Source organism: Simochromis diagramma, unplaced genomic scaffold (genome assembly GCF_900408965.1).
Source record: "Simochromis diagramma unplaced genomic scaffold, fSimDia1.1 OVJJ01000753.1, whole genome shotgun sequence".
NCBI classification, from domain to species: domain Eukaryota; kingdom Metazoa; phylum Chordata; class Actinopteri; order Cichliformes; family Cichlidae; genus Simochromis; species Simochromis diagramma.
Window position 1 is genome coordinate 1,984,838 of NW_024387523.1, and position 15,183 is coordinate 2,000,020.

Genomic DNA, 15,183 nt, shown 5'->3' on the forward strand with positions numbered 1-15,183 from the left:
TTTGTAAAAGAAAAAAGCCCCAAACAAACCCCAAAACAAAACACAATGAAAAACTACTATTAGACTTTTAAAATCTCCAAATAATTGTCTGATTTCTTTTGACTAACCTATAAAGGTGATATTTTTGTTTGATTTTTTTTACACGACCTTTTCCCTTTGTTATTTATTTATCATTTAAATTTAAAATGGCATATTATTTAAAAAATTATTATTTGTAAAAATATTTGTAAAAATCTTTATTAATAAACACCCAAACACAAATAAATAAGGCATGTTAAAAAACATTTTGAAGAAAAGTGGAGCATTTAAGTAATACACATAAATAAACAGAAAATAATAAAGGAAATAACTTCTGTACCATAAAGAGTTGCTAACTAGTCAATAAACGTGAAAATTACACAAAAAATTAATGTTACGCTGGTGTCATATGAAATTCTGTAGAAAAAAAATCACTAGTTTTTACTTAAACAATATGTGTTTACATACTTTCATCGATTGTACAAATGGCAACTTGAAAGTTGTTCAAGAAGGTAGTTTGAGAAAAGCATCTCAAATTTATATCTGTCCTTGCAATGAATTCTTAAGTCAACAGATAAAAAAATAACTTATTCTATGATTCAGATATTAAAACATGTGCTCACCTTTTTTTATTTTATTAGTGTGTTCAGGTTATCAGGAAAGTAAAATTTGATCTGATAATGAAGGAAATGAAAATTAAATATTTTGGGAATATGTAAAAAACATACAAGCAATGAACATTTACCAAATTTTACAATTATGGTTATCGGAAAAAGCCTATTGCTCTATTTATATGTTTGTTTGTTTTTTAAATATTGTAACTGATTTGTTAAAATGTTTTGGCTGTATTTGCAAATGATTATATTTTCTTTTTGTACTATTCATGTGTTTAGTCCGTTTTGTGCTTAAATATTATTTTCAATAAAAGTATTAAATTTCCCAGTTTTCATTAAGTAAAGGTTTACTCAAAACAAAACAAAAACAACATCCAAGGTACAGAGTATTTGCCAAAGGAAACACTATTAAATATAAACATGTCCTTGTATAAGATTATAATAACTGACAAGAAGCACTTCTAATATATATTTTTAAGAAAGTAAAAGTAATGAAAATGCAAAGAAATACCAATACAGTACTTTAAAAATACATAAATAGATTTTTTTTTTAAATGTCAGGTATCAATTTAATGGAAATTTGCTTTATGAAATAATGCGAAAAAGAACACGTTAATGGCAGTGTTAAAACGTGGTCTGAATACTTTAGAAAGGTAAATGTTATTTATAATCAAAGTTCTTTTATTTGTATTTATTTATTTTGCGTTTTGCTGGCGTTTATTTGTCTTAAATTAGACAAACATTCCATTGAGTTTGGTCTGGATTCTTCTTCGCTGCTTTCTGTTGTCATCTGCAACTTCCGCCCAGCAGTAGCGCTAACTTCAGTCCTCCACACAGGCACCACTAAACTAAACTCTGCAGCTGTGCCGCTGTCGTTCTACAAGTTCGTGAAGGATAAAATCTCTTGAGTAAAGTAACGTTTGGAGCCTGTCATCTGCTGAGTTTACCTTAAAGAGCTTATCTTATCGATTTGATCTTAGATTAGCTAACTGCTTTTTAGTTAGCATGCTGCTGCCTCAACACACCAGACAGATCCTCTTGGCTTAATTTGATTTAGTCATGACTGAATTAAGATGCCGGAAATCAGAAACTTTGGAAGGAGATAATGAAGAGGAAGAGAAACAAAAGGAGTCGGAGCTGGAGACCAAACGTAAGTTGAGCTAACTTAGCAGTTTGCTAACTGAACATGAGCTGTGTAGCTTCCAGTGGAGAAACAGTTTAATGTCAGAGCACATTTCTGTGTCGATGCTGTGACAGCCAGTCTCTCTCTGCTCTAGCACCAGATGTTGAACAGGTGAATGGGTCCAGCGCTGCAGCGGCTGATGGCTCGCAGCAGAAAGATGAAGGTGAAGTTAAAGGCGGTCAGCATGAACAGGAAGAATCAAGCAGAGCCCAGTCATGTGTCAAAGCCAAGGGCTTATCTGCATGTAAGTCCATTTCTTACATACCAGCCCACTTCATACGCTGCTCAGTGGCGTTTAAAAAACAAACAATTTGATGGTCAGGTTCATGCTGTACATTAATGGGGACCTATTATGCTTCCATGAAGTGATCCCCGTGAGACAAAAGCTTTAGTCTGCTGTAGATGCTCTGTTTCAGACAGTTTCCCTGCATTTGTAGCTCTGAATGATGTCAGTAAGAACATCTCAGGCGTGGAAGCTCCACCCACCTGCTGTTCAAACCCCCCGTTTGCAAGGTTCAGCCAGTCAGGGGGAGGAGAAAATGTGAATCATGCAAAGCCTTGTAGTTTAGTAGTTGTACTTTCAAATTAAGTAAAAAAAAAAAAAAAAAAAAAAAGCTACGTACTGTATAGATGAGATAACCGAAAATGAAACTGAATTGTTTGTCATCCTACATAAATGCATGTTTATGTATGTCATATTTTGGTGGCTCCATAGTGTAGTGGTTTGCAATTTCAGAAGGAATAGCATTGAGTGTAAAAACTCGATGCCTTAGCTTATTTATGTGTTATTATGTTGGTATGTATGATTAAAGACATGAAATGACCGATTGTAATTTTTCTACCTCTATTATTATTAATATTATTATTATTATTATTATTATTATTATTATTATTATCCTTTATGTGCTTTTATTGCATATCAGAAACACTGAAGAAAGCCATTGGATGAAACACATCTCTTAATTTTTACTGTCATGCAAAATTAAAAATATTCTTTACATACTTGTGAGTGCTGACCTTCTCATTAATAGAGCTGTTTGATGTGCAGAGACACAGTTCGGCAAATGTGCCATGGGCGAGTTAAGGAAGTAGCCAGGGCAAGGTTGAGCAAGTTCTTTTTGGGCAAAGTACACTAATCAAGTTCCAGCTATGAAAGTTAGCTGGTTAGGTAAATAACAAATCAGTGAAGACAGCGCCACATAACGAATCCACAAAATACATAAAATCTTTAACCTAATTTTGCTCTGCAAGCAAGCTTTTCAGGAATGCTTGTGCCGTTCAAGAATAGTGAGAGAATGAAAGAGAGAACAGTTGAGATGCTGAGACAAACTGAAGCGCTGGGGCCCGAAACATTAAGGGAAGTGTGAGGAGGAAGGGGGCTCTGTGCTCAAACATGGTAAAAGGCAACCGAGCCTACTGTGAGCACACCCTTAGAAAGCTTAGTAAATGTTAGATGCTGTAGGAGAGTAATTGAAAATGCTTCAAATACAGATAAGAGAGGTATCAAAACAACCAGGTGCTGAAACACATGCCATGGTGACTCAGTGAAGTAACAGAAGTCGACTGTCCTGCAGTGGTGTTGGATCAAATGTACTAAAACATATGTCTCGACTTCATGAGTCATGAAATATTGCATCTGTGGCTTCCAGTAAACACTGAAATTGCAGTTAAGTGTATTTTTCCATCTCGCAGAGTTTTTGTACATACGTCACCAAATTTGTATGTACTGTAAGATTTTTAGACATCTCTGAAGAAGTTTTGTTTTTTTGCACGTGTTGCAATGTGTAGGAGACTAAATATAAAATGTCTTTGGCTGTACTTTGGTGGCAGGTGTAATGTTATTTTTTGTGTGTTATTTTTGTCATAGTAGTATATGATATTGATCTCTCTGTTCAGCTCAGTTTGCAGCTACAAAGAGAAATAGTGTGTGGTAGAAAATGGTTATTTAAAGTGTGTGAGTCAAAAATCTTTCCTCTCACATTTAAGACCTACAGAAGCTTTTTTTTGTTGATGATGTTGTTTTTTACTGTTAATGCTTCTTCTCCTCAGCCGTTTTCTTACAGCGGCTAGTCCGGGTGTTCTTTGGATGTCTGGCATCTGTTGCCTGTGGCATGCTGTATGCAGTGTATCTGTCCACATATCATGACAGGAAGTTCTGGTTTTCAACTCGACAGGTGGGTGACTTTTTTTTTCTTTTCCTTTTTTATCTTTACTTTGCTGCCCAATCGTACGAGCTCTAAAATTTACTTTGTATATTTCTAAGGAGCTGGAACGTGAAATCACTTTCCAGGGAGGCAGTGGGGTCTATTATTACTACTACAAGCGTTTGATCGCAGCACCATCCTTTGAGCGAGGTACGAGCACACTGCCTGCTTCATGAAAGGCTTAGCGAATTTTCAATATTTTTTCCATATTTTTATTCTTGGACTCTATTATAGAGTAGATTTGTATGATTCAGAGTTTAAAATAGTCCACAGATAGCACAGATAATGACTTTAATGTTCCACTTTCCTTATGACTCAGCTCTGTTGTTTTGTGTTTTACAGGGTTTTATGAGCTGGTGGTAGATAACAGGACCGTTTCAGGTCAGACCATTAACGCAGTCGAGCGTTTGTCTCTTTATCCGGAGCTCATCACAAGCTTCATATACAGAGTCACAGGCAGCCAGGTGAGGATTTATTTAATCAGATTTTACATTTCCTGGGTTGTCTTCTTTGTGTGTGTATCTCAAAGCAAAATGAAGCATAAAAACCACTGTGACGTCCACTCTCATTCTTGGAGGCTGAGTGCCTTCTCTTTCAATAAGCAAGGTTTGTCCCTGGGTCCATAAATAGTAAAATGTTGATTTGGGTCCTTAAAAGGACTGAGTCTTTAAATTCATAAAAGAACCTTCTGTCTGGACAGAAGGTTCTTTCATCTTCAGGGGAAACAACCCATTAGTTCTCTTTGCTTTCTCCATTCACTTTTGTCTGGAAATAGCCAGAATTGTTCAGTTGACTCAAAATGCAGAGCTGAAGACGTAATGCGACCTTCAGTGTTTGTTTTTGTAGTCATTTTCGTGAGGCATTAGAAATACTGGGGGGTTGGGTTAATGGCAGCAGAAAAGGGAGACGAGTGGGATAAATGTTCCTTTGCAAAACTGAGCAATGCTGCTTTTTTATTTCCATTTATTTGACTTTAATGGTGTAGGAGCATTTAGCTAACTATAATGTTTGGTATTCAGCTGCAAGGTCTGAATGTTGGCAATGTTTCTATGCATTTCCAGTTCAGATAAGTCTGTTTCTCTCAGGTTGTGCTCCTCGTATTCAGATATTTGGGCTTTTTTGGCTTTAATCTGTCAAACAAAAATACTTAAGGTGGGATATTTAAGATATAGTTCTGATGTTAGTGCTTCAGTGCACTGTTTTAGTGGTTTGTGTTTTTTAATATTAAAGGAGTGCATAAGACAATGCTTTAACTCACCATTTCAGTTCATTTGAAACTGATAGATATAGATATTTTTCCCTTTTTGTACGTATAAATTACATAAAAATAGTTTAAAATGAAAGGCGTTAAAGTCCTAACTATAACAGCTGTACAAATGCAAGTATCCTGAGTATGTTAGAGCAGGGATATGAGAGAGAGCAGAACATTTCCATATTTAGTTTGCATTTGTGTGTCATGTGCAGCAGCAAAGAGAATCAAGTATTACGTTTAAAGTGTGTGCAATTTTGCACATAAAATACAATCTCTTTGCAGTGGTTTAGTATTTTAATTATGTTCCTTAATGGCTTATAGATGTGGAGAAAACATAAATGGTTTGACTGCATAACAAAAGTCTGGCTTACAGCAGAGAATGGAAATCCAAATAGAAACTAGTGGTACAGAGGCCGTACACACCCGTGTTAAACGCACCGTACATGGAAAAAGCAAAGAGAGTGTGGGAATATGTTAGTACAAGTCCTAAAACTCAAACTGGTCAAACTTCAGTATAATTTATGCTTTGATAAGTCTTGGAGCAATAAGGCTGCCCAAACAAAGCAGACCCTGTTTTACTGCCACAGCTGATTAACCCGGCTTACCTACGTCAGCTGAGCTGTTTTCATCAGTGTTTTTGGCATTAAGCATCTGCCTCTAGGCTTCTGCAGGAGTAAATGTTGCTGCATTAGTACTGCTAGCTATGGACATTATTATAATGAAGTGATTAGGAGTGAAAAATCACAATTAAAAGTGGCTTCATTCTGCCACTTTAAGGTTTGACCACAGACACTTTTTAAGGATCACCGTCTTTGTCTTTTTCCACTGCTTCCCTTGATAAAACAGGATTTCGTGGAACCGATTTACTTCTACATTGGAGCAGTTTTGGGCCTGCAGGCGGTCTACGTCACTGCCCTCTTTGTGTGCAGCTGGGTGATGAGTGGCACCTGGGTGGCTGGCATGTTGGCCGTGGCCTGGTATGTGATCAACAGGTAAGGTGAACAAACGTTTCCTTAAGCATGAAGTTTCTTTGCCTGTCTGTTCATGTTTTCTCATTCCAGTAAAACCTTTCTGGTGACTAATGCTACAAACATCCTCCTCTATTAAAATGATTAATAAAGTTGTATTTAATTCTGTTTCTTTTCTCCCACAGAGCAGATACAACCAAAGTGGATCATGCTATTCCTCTGCGGGACAACTGGGCTCTGCCTTACTTCTCCTGGCAGGTCACAGCTTTGACTGGATTCCTGAGAAACAAAATCGGCTCTTCAACTGAGGTGAGCCCCTCATGAGCCTCATTAACACACACAAAAAAAGAAGTAATGTGAGCTAGAACATTGCACTAATGATTGAGTCTCATTCTCTGTAGATGTTCTGTTATCTTACCATGAGTGCCACCACCTTCACCTTCCTCCTGGTCTGGGAACACAGTCACTACGTGCTCTTCATCCAAGGCTTCTGTCTTTTTCTACTTGATTCTTTTGACCTGGTGCCACCACGTAAGGTAACACAGTCGTAGCTTGAACTTCTGAAATTTCATACAGTTTTCTTCAGAAATTGCAGCAGGTTCTTACTCTATATTACTTTAAACTAACAATTTTGCATTTATGATGTTTTTTAATGCAACTTGTGGGTTTAAAACAGGGAAAATCCTGCCGACTGTTTAAATAAAACTGTGTTTTATTTTCTCTTCTCTGATTGGCTGTCTTTTTCTTCTTCATCTCTCCATTTCTGGGATGAACAGATGGCTGACATCCACAAGGTGTACCTCAGCTCCTTGTTCCTGGCCTACATGTTCCAGTTTCAGAACACAGCCCTGCTCAGCTCGCCTCTGCTCAGCCTCCTCATTGGCTCGGTTCTTGCGAGGTACTTCCAGGTAGAGTTAGCTTCCCCCTCGCAGCTCAGTCATGACATTAGATAAACTCTTTAAAGTGAAAATTGTTTTCAGCTTGGAGCTTTTCAAATGGGAGTAGCTCCATTAACATTTGCACTTTTTTTCTAGCAAAGGATGAAGGTGGGTCCTCTTGTGGCAAGAGTGATGAAGCTCTTCCTACATTTTTACCTGGTCTTCACCTCTGGGATCACCTACAGTTATTTGGTCAAGGTAAGTCATATGGGAGCAGGGCATCTGTGTAGCATTCAGTGGCTGATACTCAGTTTCAGTTTTTGGGTTGAATGCAGTGTTTTGTTTTTTTATTTACAGAAACTAATTGCTGCAAATGAGAGTGACTTCATATTGAAGTTCCTTGAAGTAAAATTTGGACTCAACACAACAACGTGAGTCGTGTTTTTTGTTATTGACTTAGAGCAGTAACCTTATTAGTGAGAACTAATCTAATGTAATCTAACATAATAATCTTCTTTTTTCTTCTCTTCAGCGACTTTGTCCCCAACTTCCTCTTGTGCCAGGAGAGTTTCCAAACGCCCGGTCAGGACTTATTTCTACGTCTGACGCAGGCCTCGGTCCTCCCCTTCTACTTCCTCGTGCTCGCCGTCTGCCTGCTTTCAGCCTTACAGGCAATCTACAGAAGGCTCAGGTGAAACACTCGTGGTGCAAAATCTTTCTGGTCTAACAACAGACAGCACCATGCTGTCATCAGCTGATTTCTGAAGTCTTGTTTTAAAGCCTCAAATTGCCTAGTTGCTCAAGTTGCCAACAGCATAAACATGGTAAAGAAGTGGAGATAAGGTGAACTTGATCCACGTTACTAGACCAATTGCAGCAGCTGAATTGGCACACCTGTCACTAAGTTACCAAACCACTAACTTAGCAAAACCTTTGGACAGGCTAACTACGTAAGTCGTAAAAAGCTCCTTTATAGTTGTTACTCATAATAATACATTTATTTGTGCAGCACTATTTAAAAAGCACAGTTACAAAGTGCTTCACAGTTTGAATAAAAGTGACACGTTTAATACAAACACATAATCAACATACAGTCATTCATTTATTCCAGCATGCACACTTCTATACATTCATTAGATGGAGAGTATGGCCAAAATTAATCGGAGAAGTATTAATAAAAGGCTAACGTTTAAAAATAATTTTTCAGATGTTGTTGAAAGCACAGACTCTCCCGATGGCTGTTCCAAGGTTCAGACCCTATAATCTCAAAAGCATCGTTACTTCTGATTTTTCAATGAGAGAGGATGATCTAAGAAGCTGTTGAGACTCCTCTTATAAGGTTTCAGTAGCTCTGCTGTGTTAGCAGTAGCCTGGCCGTGTAGCACTTGATGAGTTGTATCTGAATTTTGAAGTGAATTCTGAATTTCATTGGAAGCCAGTGAAGGGAAGCAAGGATGGAAATGATGTGCAAACGCCTGCTAGTTCTCATTAGCAGCCTGCATTCTGGACCAGTTGAAGTTGGATTAGTAAGATTTGAGAGATGCAAATAAAAATAGAGTTACAATACTCAATGCAGGTGAAAATTAAAGTGTGCACTAAAAGTTCAAAATGAATAAATGACAGAATGACAGTACAGGAGGTTTGCAGTTTCTCTTTTATGAAGGAAACAAGACTGGATGAACTTAGAGATATGAAATTCAAAGTTCAGATGTTGAGCAACAATGATAACCAGCTTTCCAACAGATGAGCTGATATTGTGGGAAATTGAATGAAATTAAATGTTTGTACCAAACTATTGAATTGAACTGAATATGAAAATTGATAACAAATGCAGTCTTCATGTGTCTAGTAGATTAATAATTAACTGGTAGTTGATACTATGTTAGCAAAATGTGTTTGCCCAATAACACAGTGACATATGCTGGTGACTCTTGTGTTGTTGTTGTTTTTAAGCAGTCATTATATTTATACTTTTGGCTAAAATCTTAATGTAATTTTCCCTCACAGCGGTCAGCCATTGTGCAAAACCTATAGCCTTGAAAAAGGAGGAATAGGAGAGAAGCCAGAGGTCGTCTATCATGTTTTCCACACCATGCTGTTTGGGGGTCTCGCTCTGCTCTTCGATGGGTACGTTGGTTTTTTTTTGTTTTTTTTTTAAATAATTGAGGTTTGTTCACCATATGTTATTCAGCACAGCTTTTCATCGCCTATGTTCTTCTGTCTTGCAGGATGAAGTATTTATGGACACCATACGTCTGCATGTTTACAGCATTTGGGGTTTGTTCTCCTGACCTCTGGATGACAGTGTTTAAGTGGCTCAAACTGAAGTCCATCCACCCTGTAGTATTGGTATGGATGTTTGTTTATAGTGCATGAGAAACAAACCCAAATGTCTTAAAGTAAACAGGTTTCTTTTAATACAGTCTGCACAGAAGGGGAGGTTTAGGTATATACTGTCTCTTTAATTTACCTTTATGCTAAGTGTCCAAACAAATAGTATATTATCTATAAATTGCCGGTAATATCCAAAGGAATGAATGGATCCTGTCACAGTTTGTCATTCCTGAACTCAAATGAGATATTTGAACTGTTTTATTCGGGCTTCAGTGCTGTTCACAGCACTGAAACAGCTTTGTTGAAACTGACCGATGATCTGTTACTCCCATTAGATTCAGGTGATAATGCAGCACTGATTTTGTTGGACCTCTTCACTTGTTCAGATGCTGTCTTGTGGATAGGACTTTCTGTATGCCTATTGTGTGTATCACTCCTTGCCCATTTGTCTTGTGGGGTCCCTCAGGGCTCTATCCTGGGCCCAGTCCTCTTCTGTTCATATCAGCTTCTATTGGTAGTATTAGGAGCCATATTATTTCATTTCATTTCTATGCTGATGAAGACAGTAGAGAATCTCAGGATTTCTTACTATCTTGAAGATATTAAAGGTTAGCTGACTAAACAGTGACAAATCTTTGGTCCATTCAAATCTAGTTCTTTTGCCAATATTTTAGATAATCTCATCCCATATTTATGGTAAATGGACTGATACCTGTGGAGTACTTATTCCCTCTAACTGAGCATTCAAAGCACGTTTTATTTCAAACATCACTCACCCCCAATTACACACATTCAGACAAGTGATTTTTTTTTTCTATACCTAATTCTATTGTCTAATTTTTGCACCCAGACTCTAACTCCATTTGATTCATCTGGGTAACTCAGGGTTCTGGCCAACAGACTGTATCAAATTAGACCTGGATGTTATTTTTGACTCAAAGTTTTGCTTTGACAAGCAAGTTAAGAGTCAATGCCAAACTCAAATCTTTCCTGTCTTTGCGTGTTCTGGAAAAAGTCATCCGTGCTTTTATTATTTCACATCTGGATTATTGTACCTCACTATACCTAGATCTCCCTCTGTTTTTTTGCAGATGGTTGCACAGTAAGAATGCTGACTGGCACTACCAAATATGAGCCCATCAGCCCAGTCGTGGCCTCACTGCACTGGCTTCCTGTTTATTTTAGAATTCAGTTTAAGATTTTACTGATTGTTTTAAGGCCCTTAATGGGAAAGCCCTGGCTTATATTACAAGTCATGATCTCTAAATGTTACGTGTCCCAAGGTTGTGCCTCAAACAACAAAGTTACAGAGCATTTACAGTAACTGCTCCACAATTGTGGAATCGGTTACACCTTGACATAAAAATAGCACCCTACATTTCTCTTTTTAAGTCTAGGCTCATACCCCATCCCCATCTAAACTCTGTCCTTTTTTAACCAGCTTATGGTGGTTGTTGTCCTTATTTTGTATTCCTGGCTGTAGCGCAGGAAGTACAGGTAGAGCAAGTAGTCTAATGATTGGAAGGTTGGTGGTTCGATCCCTAGCTGCTCCACTCTTCTTGCCACTTATCATTGGGCAAGATGGTAACCCCAAGTTGTTCTCCAGTGCATCCATTGGAGTGTGAAAGTGTGTGACTGCTAGATAGAAAGCACTTAAGAAGGTGTCTGTGTGAATAGGTGAATGAGGCATGTTGTAAAAAGCGCTATATAAGTCCAGAAAATAGAAAATAAAACACATTTACCATGCGTTTGCTTATTGTTGAAAGCCTCATTATTCTGTATTGTATTTGTTTTCACTTTTTACTTATCTTTATCATTATCTTTAAATCGTTTTTTAGCTTATAACATGAAGTAAGAACTTAAAGAAGAAGCTAAAAGAAGATACTGAAACATCAAAGTTAAAGATGAACTTTATTATAATTGTTTTTGATATAAGCAGCTTAAATGAAGAGGAATAGCGTATTATAATACAATATGACAAAATAGATCTCTCAATAAAGTAAAAATTACACAGAAAGAAGTTCACTTAAATAAAGAAGATAACATAAAGACATTCAGTAAGTAAAAGGAGGCAGTAGAAGTAAAAATACGTTTACAAAAATCTGAATATATTACAAAACAGTTCAATAAATACATTAAAGCTAAATTTTAAAAAAATGTTTTTCCCCTCATGAAGAGAAAAGGAGTAAGTATCGACACAGTTGCTAACCGTGTTTTCTTTTCTTTTTACCCTCCAGTCCTTGATTCTGAGCACAGCTGTTCCCACAATCATTTGCTTCAGTTTGTGGAGAGAGGTGAGGCGTTCAGCCCCTTTTACGTGGGAGCTCTTTATGTTAGACACACTTTATATCTCCTGCGTAACGCTCTTTCTCTCCCATTCTGCAGTTCTCCCCTCGCGTCTTAGCAGAGTTATCAGAACTGCAGGAGTTCTACGATGGAGACACAGTGGAGCTGATGAGCTGGATCAAGTGGGTCTTTAGAACTTCCTGTATTTATAAAGATATTTGTAAAGTATTTTATCATGGCATCAAACATCGTCTTTCCTCCTCATGTAGGTCACAGGCTCCGGTGGCAGCTGTGTTCGCAGGCAGTCCACAGCTGCTGGGAGCAGTGAAGTTGTGTTCGGGTTCAGCTGTAACTAGTTTACCTCTTTATTCAGACATCAACCTGCTGAAGAGGACTGAAGATGTGAGTTATCATTGACAACATATCTGTTACCTTAACAGTGCTGCTGTCAAGAAGATACTTGTGTCTTATAATCAGCTATAAAAAGTGCTGAATGTGAATTTTAGTCCAAACAGAGACTGGTGTTCCACATGTTTCAAAGTAAATTATTAGTTTTATTGTTGGGTCTTTAAAATGTAAAGCACCTTAAACTGGCTGTTTTTGTGATTTGGCGCAACACAAATAATATTGAAATGAAATTAACTGAAGTTTACCTCCTTTTATTTTCTGTTAATCTTTCCTTTCCCAGACGTACCAGGTGTACGCAATGAGATCTGCAGAGGACATCTACAAGCTTCTGACCGCCCAAAAAACGAACTATGTGATCATCGAAGAGTCGATTTGTAATGAGCTCACTATTAATAAGGGCTGTAGGATCAAAGACCTGCTCGACATCTCCAACGGACATGTGAGTTTAAACCCTTTCCTCCGTTATAGATTTCTTACAGATTGGACAATTTTGAGTGGATATCAATAATATGGTCCTCTTGTGTACACACACCTACTGATTAGATCTTTTGAGGATGGTTGACCTTAAAGGAAAAGGAGCTAAAATAGCATGTTTCAGACAGTGGCTACACTAAGAACCCAGAGTATGATCAATGAAGATTATTTTTAACTTTAAATCATGCATAGCTACTCTAGCGGAGTCCAAGAATAAATCATTTTCTGCTACTACTTTATTATTAGTATTGCTTATCCAATCATGTAGCCATAATCAAGACATTAGTTGCAGAATATTTTGCAAACTCTACAGAATTCGAGTCTTTTATACTTTCACTCATGATCTGTATGTTTGTCTCTTGCAGATCGTCTATGACAAAGGCGAGATATACTCCTTCTCCAAATATGGACGATTCTGCCACGAGATAAAGATGAACTACTCGCCCTACACAAACTACTTCACACGAGTTTTCTGGAACCGCTCGTACCACGTCTACAAAGTGAACTCTGTCATCTCCTTTCAGTACTGACGGCCAAGCGTGGCTCTGCCCCTCCTCAGGTGTTCCTGATCGTATCCACAGATCGGCACACCGGGGCGAAAAAACTCTGATTATCATGGTGTCAGTGGGGAAGCTGCACATTCAAACAGTGAGGCTCAGCTGAGCACACTGCACCGGCCAAACAACATGTGTGGACGGCCATATTATTAATCACTGTACTGTAGTTTTATAAGCCATGTTTTACTGTTAATGCTACTATGAATGGTTTTAATGAAGGTGTGAGTCGCAGAGATCAGTGTAGGCTGAGAAGGGGAAAATGTTTGCCATGAAATGAAGCAGCCAGAGGTTTAATCCTGTTCACTGATTGGCCCTTTTGTGCTGACAGTGATTGGATAGGATGCATAATTATGTTCCTTTCCTTTATTTTCAATCACTTTTATCAAGTTTATTTTTTTAAACACCTGCAAAACTGTAGACCTTTGAATCAACATCAGTTAGGGTGCTGATTAAAAAATTATGGCATTAGCATGTAGCTCAAACCAGAGCTCCACAGACACTCCAGTGTGGCTCTTGACCCTTTTTTGGGGGGGGATAAATCTTTATGCATTTAATTTGATTTTTGTCTTAAATGTTTTGCTTTTCTGTTCTGTTCATGTGTTATAATCACGCTACTGTTGTCTACTTAAAGAGAAATGGGTGTCTTCTGTCTAAATTATGAATTTCATGTATTATACTAGCATAGTTGGATCATTTTTGTCTTGATTTAAAGGAAATAATTAGACTGAATCACTGAGCTAATAATCATAATCAGCAATCAAGAATTTCAAAATGAAAGTGCTTTATAACAGGATAACACGTAAGATTAGTCAGAATAGTTTTTCGCTTGATTATGTAATTTTAAGGTTACCAAAAAACCAAATAGTGACAAGCATACATGCTCTTGCTTTCTGTCACGCTCTGCCTTTGTTTGCTCATGAAATACTCATGCAGTGCATGTGTACGCGCTGTTCTTTGAAGGGTTGTTGCTGCTTTGGTCGGCTTTCGTGGGAAAGGCGTCTCTCTGTACTGTTTGCTGCTTGTTGTGTGCTCTGATCTGTTACAGGGAAGTGGAAGAAGACTGTCCAGAAAAGTGTTATCAGTTTTTATTTGTTACTGCTGCCTGAAATCTACTGAAAATAACTGATATCTGAAGTAGGCATGTCTTTACACACACATTTATATGTCTGAACTCACTGGTTGCTCCTATTGTGCTCTGCTTTTTTTTTTTTTTATTTCTTTGACATGAGATGGTTGTATTCATGGCCTATATAAAAAGGGTTGACTGAACTATCCAGGACTTGCACAACCTTCTGCAATCTTCTAAACTGAGCTTTTTCAGCATTTTAAGGTGGTGGAGGCTGGTCCTGGATGCCTTATGTAAAGACATGGCTGCCATGTCTGTATTCATCACTTCCAGGCATGACTGATAATTTCCTATCCCCGAGCTGTTACCTTAGGGTTTTGGTGATGAATTCCTCTTGGTGCTGTCATACAGATAACAAGGTGGCCGTGTGGTGAGTGTGTGAGGTGAATAAATATAACACTGAGCTCTTCTTGTGTGGTTCTTTTAACATTATCATTAGCCTCATCAGAAATGGTCTTAGTGCAAGAGTTTGTATCAAGACGCTGTTCTTAAAGATGAGGTGGCTCAACAACTGTGTACTGTATGTTTAATCTACTACAGCTCCAAAAATGTACGTTTTTAACTTGAATAAACATTATTGCATATATAAGCTGTCAATAACGTCAATTCAGTTATTAAATTTAATAAAAACAACTAGAATGGAGAACATTAGAAGAGAGTATTCCAGAGGAACAGCTCAGCTTGAGTGGTTTGGAAACAAAGTTAGAGGCAAGCCCGAGATGGTTTGGTGCATATGAAGGATAGTGGATTTATGAGATAAAGGATTTTAGAGATGGAGCTGTCAAGCAGGAGACCACAGAGAAGACTCATGAATGCAAGATAATAACTGCAGGCAATTTTTACATTATAAAAAGCAGTTTGTAGTAATTTCAGTCTTTTAT

The 15,183-nt window shown here is 37.7% G+C and overlaps 1 protein-coding gene across 1 annotated transcript; it reads left to right on the top strand.

Annotated features, from left to right (window-relative positions):
- The first annotated feature begins 1,354 nt into the window (after positions 1-1,354).
- On the top strand, positions 1,355-14,706 carry LOC120726612 (probable C-mannosyltransferase DPY19L4). The gene is made up of 19 exons (XM_040020322.1): positions 1,355-1,782; positions 1,910-2,059; positions 3,865-3,989; positions 4,079-4,169; positions 4,362-4,483; positions 6,118-6,263; positions 6,425-6,548; positions 6,641-6,775; positions 7,016-7,147; positions 7,274-7,375; positions 7,475-7,548; positions 7,650-7,808; positions 9,125-9,244; positions 9,346-9,466; positions 11,689-11,745; positions 11,837-11,919; positions 12,007-12,139; positions 12,426-12,584; positions 12,985-14,706. The coding sequence occupies exons 1-19, from the start codon at positions 1,692-1,694 to the stop codon at positions 13,147-13,149; spliced, it is 2,289 nt and encodes a 762-aa protein (XP_039876256.1). The 5' UTR covers positions 1,355-1,691; the 3' UTR covers positions 13,150-14,706.
- Positions 14,707-15,183: the final 477 nt, after the last annotated feature.

Bases quoted from the DNA above. Each gene is read 5' to 3' on its own strand.
- LOC120726612 (XM_040020322.1), top strand. From the start codon at position 1,692: ATGACTGAATTAAGATGCCGGAAATCAGAAACTTTGGAAGGAGATAAT. The intron at 4,484-6,117 runs GTGAGGATTTAT...TTGATAAAACAG, and splicing joins ACAGAGTCACAGGCAGCCAG to GATTTCGTGGAACCGATTTA. The intron at 7,148-7,273 runs GTAGAGTTAGCT...CTTTTTTTCTAG, and splicing joins TTCTTGCGAGGTACTTCCAG to CAAAGGATGAAGGTGGGTCC.